Genomic DNA, 12237 nt, shown 5'->3' with positions numbered 1-12237 from the left:
GAGTGATGAAATTTACATGACTTAAGGTTCGACTTTGGCAAAACTCATAACATGTAGGATGACAAAAAAATTTGATTACAAAATTTTGTGTTTATCAAATCGTTAATGACGTATATTTACAAAACACAAACTCTAGATTGTTAGTTATATTTTATTAATAATTATGTTTTGCTAATACCAAAAATATATAATAATTGATCAAAATAACTATGCTTAACTTTTTGATACAAGTTGTAAGACGCTTTGGGAACGCATCGTGCATCGATGATCGCGCATTTTTCTTTGAATAAATTCTCTCAGGTAATCAATAGAACGGTCTTCAGTTCATCAATCGATGAAAATCTTTTAATACAGAATCTTTTTTATACTTATTAAAATGTAACTAGTATTCCAGAGTTTGTTTGTTTGTTTGTTTGTTTGTTTTTTTGAAACAAATAACGTTATTACCCAAGCAGCAAACTGACGTTATTTGTTAAGATAAAAGACATCACGTTGACGTCAAAATAACGCAAGTTTGCTAGGTAATGGTTTAGCAAGTACACAAAACTTTATTATATATGCTGTAGTTCTAAAGAATACATATAATTGAAAGTATATAACATAGAAAAAAAAAAGTCAAATTCTAGCAATTGAACATTCACTATCTAAATTAAAAATTAAAACGTTGTTTCAATTCAGAATTTCAAAAATACTCTACTGAAAAAAGTTAGTAATTTTAAGATCATGTTTCTATCACAACGCAGCGATATAAAATGTACTTTAGAATCGCAGATCAAGTCGAGTTGCGTGAGAAAAAAATCTTAAGTTACTTATCTTCTTTCTTACGCACATGATAAAAATGCACAAGCTTATTACAGATTGCACGCAAAATGCTGCACTGAATGAGATTTTGATGCAAACTACACCGACTCTACGGCTGCAGGTATTCATAGTCCGTTTTTATTTTAAGACTATCTTAAGTAATGTCTTAAGATGTTAATACGGCTCTGTGATTATAACATCTTACGACGTATTTAAGACGGTTTTAAATAGAGAATAAAGAATCGACTATGAAAACCGGTCTACGACATTTGTTTTGATGTTTACCGCTGTCAAAGCGACACCATCATTATGTCTACCATGAAAAATTAGATCGAATAAAAGCCAAGAGATCAAGTTCAGCTTGCAGACGACGATGAGTTATGATCGGCGGTGAATTGACGATATTACTTATCATCAACATTCTTGCACTATCATATGCTACTCAAACGATCTTCGAGGATGCTCTCATTGAATCAAAAGGCATTGATCTACATGATTTTATTTAAAAGATATCGACCGTGAAAGGATCAAGAGAGTAATCATTTAGGATTGTTCTATATAAAAATACAATTTACAATAATATAAATTATTTAAATGAGAACTTTTTTATCGATTTCTTTTCATCATTCGTTGAGTTACTTATCAAACCAAAGGCATTAATCTACATGATTTGATTTAAAAGATATCGACCGTGAAAGGATCAAGAGAGAAATCACGTTCAGGGATTGTTCCATATAAAAATACAATTTACAATGATACAAATTATTTAAATGAGAACTTTTTTATCGATTTCATTTCATCATTCGTTGAGTTACTTATAAAAAAAGTTCGATGGAAAGAGATAAGATATAAGAGAAGGATTTGGGAGGGAGATACGCGAGTTTACAAATCTTACCAGAAATATTAAACTTAAATTCACAATTCACCAAAATCTGTCGTAAAAGGATTTACATTTAAAATTCCTTGTTTCTAAACGCTTTGTGCGTTTTACTGTTCACATCCATTCTGTGCCTCCGTTCGGGTGAAGAATACAATACGGGTGTCACATCAATTGATCCTCGTTTTTCTCTCTACGTTTATATCCACCTTTGGATCATCGGTAGGATGAGGTGAAGCCGATCATCGTCACGTACAGACCGATATTTATGGCTCACCACCTTTTTCTGCGCCGCGTCGGCGACCTCGGCCGTTGCGACGTGACCTTGAAGAATGGCGAATCGGCCATGATGCGATGCCATGCAATGCGGCAGGTCCGTATACCTAAATACCAGATCACTGAAGTGTAGACGGAATTGCCTACGCGTGCTGCTTCGGGGCGCGTTGCTTAAGTTTCTTCTCACAATTCACGGAACGTGAATTTCTTCTGCAAGGCTAACAAGAATATTCGCGCTGACTATTTTTTCCTTTGAGGGCACTGTTGAACTCTTCTTTCCCTTCAGCTAAAAACCGCATGCCTCGTTCGATCGATTATGCGGGAAATTTTCGTAGAATTTTCTCAAATAACGGAGTGAAGTCTATTTTCTTTAATTATCACAGCTGTGACAATCACATCTACACACTCAGAGAATAAGATAGTGATGGCTACTATAAAAGTGACAATTATAGAAGTTTTACATGAAGAATAATACACAGTTGAATGAACTGTCTTGTAGTTGTTGCAATTATTTATTCAATTACTCTAATAGAAATATATATGTAGTTTTCTTAGACACATCTAATTTAGTTAATATCTAATATTATTGTAGTCACATTAGTTGTAACAATACTGCGTAGAAAATAGATAAGAACTTGATAAAGTTTTGTCCAGAAATTGAAGCAGCTTTTATGATAAAAATAAGTGCAATTTGTGTAGATACGTGTCCAGTTATTGTCTAATATTATTAAATAGATTATTATTAATTAAAATACTGCGTAGTCCATTTATTGTCCTATTTTTGTTCAGTAAATGAATTCAGATTTTGCGCATCTTTTATACGCAATAACTGCAGGCAAAGTGTTACATCTAGATTGGATCTCAAGTAATTTTACTTCTCAATTACAGACAGAGTTATAACATAATTATGTAATAATTGCTTTTAAAAATGCGTGAAATTTCTGTACATGGAAAAGACAGTTTTGATGAGATGTCTAAAAATTTAACTAGATACATCTGAAAATAATTTTGCTGGATCAAATAATTTGCATCAAAATAATTATGTATTATAGCTTAAATTGGTTGTTAGAATGTTGCAACTGCTTGCAGTATTGTTCATCACACGTTTGAAATTCCTACGTAATTATCTTGCCAACAAAATTATTTTCAGACCTGTACCTCTGAATTTTTATATATTTTAGAATTTAGTAAAATCGTTCTTTCTGTGTACTTATGTGTACTTATTAATTCTACATAAAATTCTTCTAATTGTCATCTCAATAGTTACTACTACAATGTTTCTCTCTAACAAAGTTTGTCTAATGTGTTGCAAGAGAAAACAAGAGCATTTTTTACGTTTCAAGTAATTCCTTTTTCGAAAACAAAGTCCAGTATCAAAAGAGTCTATCCTACATTCTTTGTCTGATTTTGAATGCACGATCATACATATTAAATCTGCATCATTTCGCATTGGCAAGGACGCGTTCTCGAGGAAGCTTAATCGTAGCTTATATGCTTATATGATTCATGTCGACGCAAAATTATGTCCGTCTCCACAATTCCACGGACATTTCCCGAAGAACGTAATGTTGTAATTATAATGCCGGCTGCACGAATTGATTATTCATTTGCGGAAAATATTGCATCGCAACTTTAAAAGTGCAGCGTTTATCACTGGAGAAGAAACGATTCCATGAAATATGGGACACTTTAAGTGACTCATTGTCAGCATAATCCACATAGATAATTTTAATTTGAAAATAAACTCAGCTACACCCACTGCACGCACCTACTTTGAAACTCGCTCGAAGTAACCGGTTTATTGTTTAACACGAATAGTTATGACACAAATTTAGTTTCTTTAATACATCTCTTTGCTTATCTTCCTACTCGTTTTAGCCTTGAAATCCCAAGATGGTTGTAAAAACCAAACCTAACTCGCTTGTACGTGTTTTGCGTTACGTGTCTCTGTCAAATATGAACTAAAATTCACGTCTCATTAATTCGTGAAATTACAACAGTAAGTTCGAAATTACTTGGATTAATATTTTTGCCTACTTACTGCAATCTCGGATTGTGACGTCAGAAACGAGAAAAATACATTAAAAATATTTTTTGCAAATTGCATTAAAATACGAATACTTTTAATAAAACTACATTTGCAATCAATAGAATAGATTTGTAAAATATACCGAAAATTCCCCCTTTTTCGGTAATTAAAAAACCGTATACATATAATAATCATGTATTTGAAATTTAATTATGTCTAACCAGAAAACGAAACAAACAGCTGTCGAATTGAGATAAATATGTTTTTTTATTCCGTAATAAAAAAGTTTTCGGTATATTTTATACATAAAATATATTTCATAAGTACGAAATATATTTTATAGGTGTACTCTATCAAATGCAAATATTGTTTTATCAAAAATTATTTCTATTTTAATATATTTTTGCAAAAATTTTTATTATGTGTTTCCTCGCTTCTGACATCATCAATGAAGATGAAGATCCGTGATAGTGAAATCCTTAATGTTAGATTAATGTTTTACATATCAAATTTGCGACATTTTTGCCGTCTAAGCTTTATAGTGAATTAAAAAAAAGAAAAAGATTGAAGAAACGTGCGCGACCGAGATTTCGCGATCTTTTCCACTTGACGTTCCGGGGGCTCCCTTTCGCAAAAGGCCATTATCTTCACGATGGTCGACATCATCACGTCGTACTGTTGCCTGTAAACGGCTACGGGTCACGAAACTAGCACATTAAATATTTACACATAAGTAAAGTGCGTTTTAATCGCTGAGAATATCTGTAAGCCGCAATGGTATCTCAGACTTTTAAATATCGCCAAGCATTTCATATCTTGCGATATGCTTCGCAAATTTATATTTCGAAGCAATTAAGATAAATTAATTCGGCAATGATAATCCAAAAATAATCCACTTAAATCAATAAAAAATTGATTTATACACATAGCGATTAAATATTACAATCATTAAAAGCATATCTCGCCAAACTTCATTGAACTCTTCTCATGGGAAGGTCACTATATCGAGAGTTATTCCAGGTGTTCATTAGGCTGCTTACTGTAACGAAATGTTTTCTTTTTAAAAGAAATGTCATCCGCGGCTGATCATATCGGCGTCCCGCCGAGAGGGACTTCTGAGACGAAACGAGAAGCAGATCAGTCGGATCTCGATAAAAGCAACGTGGTCGGAAATAATAATAGGTAGGGTGTGTGGAGAGAGAGAGAGAGAGAGAGAGAGAGAGAGAGAGAGAGGGAGAGAGAGATTGCAACTCGAAACTCACGGTAAAGAGAAAGAAGAAGAAGAGAGGAAAACGCAAGATGAGAGAGAGAGAGAGAGAGAGAGAGAGAGCGAGCTAGCTCACCTTGGCGTCCATGGTATGCGCCCATTGGCGTCTTTCGCAAAGGCGTAGCACCTGAACCGCGATAGGCGATGGTGTGTTTCGATAAGAAATCTCCAGGCTCTTAACCGAGAGGAAGAAAGACAGAGGGAAAATAGTCGCTGCGACAGCGCCTTTATGGCCATTTGTATCCTTCGACCGTGTCGTATCACCGCGGGCGCGTTTTATGCACGCTGCAAAACAATGCGGCGCGTAACCCCGTTAGAGCTGTTGATTTTGTATTGCCGCACGTCTTGTTTTCGTTGAAACGTTCGATTTTACGCAGGAGACGTCAGCTGAAAGCCGGCGAATCGCGAAGGATCATATCAGGTATATGAGATACAAATAGAGATAAAAACAATCTTTATTTCATTTATCAGCTACGATGTATCTTCTTTATATATTTTCAATAGATAAATCACAAAACCCCCCCTAAGATTAAGAATTGCGGAATTTTTTTCGAAACGTTTTACAATTCGATTTTCATATACAAAAGAAAGATGTATATATTAACGGTATTATTTCAATTGAAAATAATTTTGTTAATTCACACGCAATAATAACGAAATAAATTTGTCATGTTCTTATTTTAAAAATTTTACTGGTTTCATTAATACCGTTATTAAATTAAACAAAACCACTTTTCAATTTAATGCTGTTGATCCCAGCAAACACAAAGTTACTTGTAATTTTCCACTCAACAATATAACTGTAATATACACGTGTATTATATTACAGTTACATTGTTGAGTGGAAAATTACAACAGTTACATGTAATATTGTTTGCTGAGATATAACACGATTTTTTTCAGTGTAATTTCGTAAAAAAATTGATTAAAATACCATTTATCCTGATTTGTTTCCGTTTTTCTCAGTTCTTTTCTAACTTAATTTGCTCAACTTTATGGAAAATATGCCATGTATTTGTTACGCGTTATTATTAGCGGAGTTCTGTCATTCGAGGCATGAATATGGAAAACAGAATGCTTATTTGGTATGCTGACACATTGCTGAATCGCGTATATTGGCGATTCAATGGACTACGTAACATGCCGAACATTATGTATTCGAGGCTACTGCATTTAGTTGTCAGTAATAAGAAAAATTATACAATAGTATCTTATATATTTGTGTTAGAAACGATTATTTACTCAAGTTTTTATTAAAATTCGGCGTTCAATTTTTGACATATTCGAATGTATTATTATAATTTAACGTAAAGTCATTATATTATTTAAATATTTTGTGTTAAATCGAAATTCAATATTTCTTCGTTTCAAAATGACACTATTTATAAATAAGTGAATAAATAACGTAAAAATAATGTGTTTTAAAATCTAAATTCTAAGATAAATGAATAAAAAATACATGTTAATAATTTAATACATCGTAAATATTAATTTCACTAAAAACATATGCTCTTCCAGTTTGCATACAAATTACTCATGTCGGTATTACCTGTTTCGTGCCAATTGTTTTACATAATGTTCGTGTTATTTTTCAGCATATTCATCTTATGTTAAATTAATACAAAAAATTGAGTGGACCATTTGAACGATTAAATTTAACACGTTGAAATTTAACACAAAATTTCCAATTGTGTAATAAAATAGGAAAAAAATATATTATCCATAATACAAGACGCTAACGTTTAATTTCGTTTTATCTCATTATGCTGAATTATGCTTTCCTATTATTGATTTTCCCAAAACGGAGAATTTTCGAAGTGGAAAGATCGTCAACCGATATAGTATTGAAAAAAAAAAAAAAAAAAAAAAATACTTTTGCTAGAGAAATTTTATCAAAATATTTCGCTTATTTTACTACTGTTGCGTGCACAATCACACGTGTGCCTCTCTCGTTTTCTCTCTCTAAAAAATTCTACCTAGCAAGCCGAGCCGTTTCGTACCGAGCGGCATCCGTGACGCGAAAGTATGCGCGTCGTTTTACGATAGGTACATCGGTGCCTCTCCCCCTCCCACCCCCTCAAGCACATCCACATCGAGAAAATGCGGCCCGGCGACGCGCGCGTGACCTTAAATATTTCATTTACTCGGCAGGATTTACTCGGCGAGGAATATATGATGCATTGGTGGCACGCGCCCGTTAAATTCTTGCCGGCTTCTCTTCAACGAGCGCCTTTCTTCCCCTTCCCTTTTTTTTTTTTTTTTACTGTCCCCTTTTGACCGAGCCTCCGCACAGCCTTCCAAACCGAGGCGGCGTCGCCTCGATTGTGCATACCGAGCACGATTACTCGCCTCATTGTGTATTACGTAATACGGAGGAAACGAGATGGGGGGAAGGAGGGAAAGGGAGAGGAGCTGTTACGCATACACGGGTACGCGATTCGTGCGTGCGTGTATGCGCGACACACGCGACGCTGATAAATAAACAAATGCGTGGGTGCGCTGCGAATGCGCGGCGAAAGCGCGACTCGAGGAATGCCGCGCCCGTCGCGGCGTCGCGTCGGCGTCCTGCCGTTGGGAAAAATCCGGGACATCCTTGCGCAATGTCGCGCGTACGCGTGATTGAGTAAAACGAGAGAGAGAGAGAGAGAGAGAGAGAGAGAGAGAGAGAGAGAGAGAGAGAGAATTTTACTTACTCGTAAATTTACGCTTAGGATATATATCGCTTGTTGATAAAAATGTCCACATTTACGTCTCGAATGATCCCGAGGGTTTCAGCTGAGAGTCACGTGACGCGGATATGGTACCCGCACCGTTTGCGACTGTAGAGTAGTCTTTAAGAAAAGGAAAAAAATGACGGAGATTTTTCTAGAAATTAAATTAATTACGAATTATTACACGCGTATAACTGTATAAACGGACAAACAGAAAAACGATAAACAGAAAGATAGGTAGATAGATATCGGTATTTATTGCTTTAGGATAAAGATCCTTTCAAGCGCAAGGACATAATTCGTACAAATTTACAGCGTAGTTATCACATACGGAAGCGATCGAATGAAATAAGTAACGAAATATATACAAATGATAATAAAAAGAGGAAATACAGAAAAATCAGTAAGATATAAAAGAGATTAATGCACAGCTGTGAGGCGCTAAGAAAAATAAAAGCTACATGCACAAAAGAAAGAGAGAGAGAGAGAGAGAGAACGCGAGAAAGATTATATTTAGCAGAAAAAGCAGTTTTACAATTATTGCAAGATTCTTTCATATGATTTAGTTCATATATTATATTTAGATTTGAAGTGAAAAACTACAGACAAGAACTAATCATATATATTAAAAAATCTTACACTGTAGCAAAGTTGTTTTTCATGAACGCATTGTCGCGTGCGCAGCCAGCCGACACTAATGTATCATACAACATAGGTATACCTGGATACAGTCAGGTCAGGTGGATAAATATCGGATACGTAGCGGGACATGGGCGGTTTCAAAGAATGCGCTTCCTTCCTGTTAATATACCTAATATACCAGCTATACCGTATTTGGATACGCGCGTGATCGCCTATACGTTTTATAAGTAACGTACCACGGTAATGAGTCATGTCGTGATTACGATTCCATTTGCGTACCGCGACGAATCCGCGAAGAATAATACCGCACGAAGCTGCAATGAGCGGATACTTTTGCGATATGACTGCGGCTGTAACGATAAATACTTACGATGACTTTGGAAATTTGAATTGTATCTTTATTATTGAAATACTCCTTGAAAAGCTCCCACCAATATAGATTAACTTTAAGATTTAACTTGCTGTTTATCTCTTTCTAATTCTCAGAATTATAACAAAATTATCGATAAATGCGCGTGTCCCGTTTTAAAATTCTATAATATACATTGTAATATAAACTGTATAAAATATAAATTGGCTCATTGTGGTCATATAAAGAAAACTGTAATTTTTCCAATAATTGCTAAATAGACCTTTTTTTGTAGTCATTCTGAAATCTGAGTTCACCCAATCTGTTAAATTTATCGATAAAAATGAGACCATTAATGTGGACTAAAGTCTTTTTCGGAGGAAAGATAAAAATATCTTATTCTGGATATATACAGGGTATTAGTTAAGTATGTTACCATAGTCACCAGAGCGATTCTTTGGTTTATTTCAAGTAAAAAAGTCCATACAAACATGTGTTCTAAACGGCATAGTTTCCGAAATAAAAAAATTTTAACGTGTAGTAATAATCTATTTATTTGAAAGAAATACAGCTTTAACTAATCAAAAATTAGTCAAAAACAGAAAAACAATAACAGGCTTCTTCTGATGAAATAAAACAATTAGATGAACTGTTGAAAATATCCACCTTGCCATGATACATCCATCGAGCCTTCTTCTCAAAGATTGACGTACACGCTCAAAGATACCAGGTGTGTTACGTATTGCCTCGCATGAAACAACTACTCGATTCCTCAAATTATTCTCATTCTCAATTGGAATGGTATAAACCAATAATTTCAGATGCCCCCCCCCCCAAAGGAAATAATCCAAAGGCTTTAAGTCTGGTGGATCTAGGAGGCTTTGACTTTGACTTTGTCACTTTGTTTACGGTTGTGAGAATGGTATAACTCACTGAAGCAAGGCATATTTATGTAGGAAGATATCTTCAACGCAATTTACCGTTTCGTCAAAGATTTGCGAACGTTCGCCTGTATTTCGGAAACTAAGCCGTTTAGGATACATATTTATATGAACGTTTTTACTTGAAATAAACCAAAGAATCGCTCTGTTGAGTATGGCAACATACTTAACTAACACCCTGTATATATGTTATCACAAAGAAGAATATTCTTCCAATCACCAATTTCTGTTCTAAGTCGACTGATTGAATTACAAAATGTTATGTTTATTTCCGCAGGTAAACACTTGGTGCTAGTGACAGATCCCGAGATCGCCGAGGATGCGTACGCCTTCGACAATCCCTGCTTCAAGGATGCCACGCCTGCGGCGGTCGGTCGCGTCACAGAGAAACCGTCATCAGCTGTATCCGGGGACACGCCCGCGAAGGATTCCACGCGATGGTCCACACCTTGGACGTCCCTGGGCCTCGGCTCGGCAATCCGCAGCGATAAACGCCGAACCCTCGACGACTCCTACGTCGGAGTAAGTGCTTCCTGACTTGTTCTCTTTTGTTTTTTTTGTTTTTTTCAAATACAGGAATGTTATTGTTTTATTTATCATTTCCAATACAAGCGGTATAATCGATCTTGATTTTATTTAATAGCAGTCTGTTGTTTTTTTTTTTTTTCTATTAAAGTCATTAAAATGTTAACGAGAAAAATTATTCGCGGTACAGAAGGATTTGAAGTAACGAAGCTACTGAGTAAGTTAGCAAATCATCGAACTTGGATTTAGTCTCATAGTCAATTACAATTCGATTATTGCGTGATGAAAGTGTCGATAATTCTATATCCTTTAAGTCTACGATGATTAATCCTTCCTGTATTAAGAATTTCCCTCTGTGCAAATATATACGACGGAATGACATCTCGATGAGCAGTTATAATAATTGAAGATTATCTGAACGATTGAATTATCACGCCAGGTAGGCAATAAATTCTATGATTGAACTTTGAAGTGTCACGATAATAATCCTTATTTAGTCACGCGATAATAGTGACATGATAATCGCAGGATGAGGCGGGTATGCAACATTTATAATTCTCCATCATGATCTAATCCGACTTTGAAACATCCTTCTGCAGAGGAAATGATGGATTGAGAAGGAATGTATTTTAATTTTGTCATAAAAGTATAACATATTGAATCTGATTCATCAAGGATTTATTAAGAACCATTGTTTATGAAAATAAATATGAAAGTAAACGTGACAAAATGTAGATAGACGTACGCGTTGTTAATAAAGATGAATGATCTTGGAGAGATGTCCGGCAAACTCTTTATTTTTTTATTAAGACAGAATTGAAAATTCGTGTTTACAAACTGTAATTTATATCTTAGCTGAAAATAATTTTCAGGATTTTGACAAAGCCTGGATAGATAACTAAAATAATGTCTTTTGAGTATATTTAAATTTTATCATCGAAATATCGTACATCATATTTCTTAAAATATTTATGAAGATATCCATTCCGAACGGTCTTATGTCACGTTTTTATTAAGATCCGAAAATTCGGATATCAGCTGCAATTTATATCCCAGCTGGATATTGTATATTACATTTAATACATACGTGACGCCGGACGTAATAACAACGTCAATAGACTTCTCTTTCATAAGAATATGACATATCTCTTCTTCATCCACTTGTCCCTGCGTTATTAACTTGTCATCGGCAAGGTTTCCGTTCATTGATCGTCTCTCGTCGAATTGCACTCGGGAATAGCGCACTCAACGAATCCATCATATCTCACACACGCACATACACACATACACGTATACGGTAACCGGCGTACGACCCACACGCAATAATGCGACTCCTGTGGTGAGAGTAGTGGAGTTTTCATCACCCATGTAACAATCGACCCGTTTGTTTTCTTGCTCCAGCCCAAGGCCACCAGGGTTAGCGTGGTCAGTCTGCGTAGCCATGACTTTACCGGCCTGGGTTTTAACATATGCGGCAACATGAGAGAGGGCATCTTCGTCAAGGACCTGTTGCACCGCGGACCCGCATCCGAATCTGGGCGAATACATCCTGGTTAGTATATACTTTGCGCGAGACATTATCATATCGCTTGATCAATCAAGCTGTTTTGTATCTCTTGCGATAACTTCGTGAACATCTGATTTCAATATTTGTCGGAGATTAATTCGCAAAAGATTATAATTTACTGTTGATTTCAAAAAAGCATATGTATAGTTCTAAATGTAATTTAAAAATAAATGGATATGTATAATTAAATACAAAGGAATCTAAAGAAAAATTCTAAACATTATGTAATATAAAATCATAAATGTATACACA

General features: G+C 35.1%; 1 protein-coding gene across 1 annotated transcript in view; it reads left to right on the top strand.

The window, feature by feature from the left end:
• LOC108755645 overlaps positions 1 to 12237 on the top strand; it is a 38077-nt gene that overhangs the window by 21129 nt on the left and 4711 nt on the right. The window contains exons 2-3 of the mRNA XM_018498764.1: positions 10171 to 10415; positions 11820 to 11970. Of these exons, the coding sequence (XP_018354266.1) occupies positions 10171 to 10415; positions 11820 to 11970 (396 nt within the window). The remainder of the gene's footprint in view (positions 1 to 10170; positions 10416 to 11819; positions 11971 to 12237) is intronic.

This window comes from Trachymyrmex septentrionalis, unplaced genomic scaffold, assembly GCF_001594115.1.
Source record: "Trachymyrmex septentrionalis isolate Tsep2-gDNA-1 unplaced genomic scaffold, Tsep1.0 scaffold9, whole genome shotgun sequence".
Lineage (NCBI taxonomy): Eukaryota > Metazoa > Arthropoda > Insecta > Hymenoptera > Formicidae > Trachymyrmex > Trachymyrmex septentrionalis.
The sequence above is the reverse complement of the archived record's forward strand: the minus strand, read 5'-3'. Positions and strand labels throughout refer to the sequence as shown.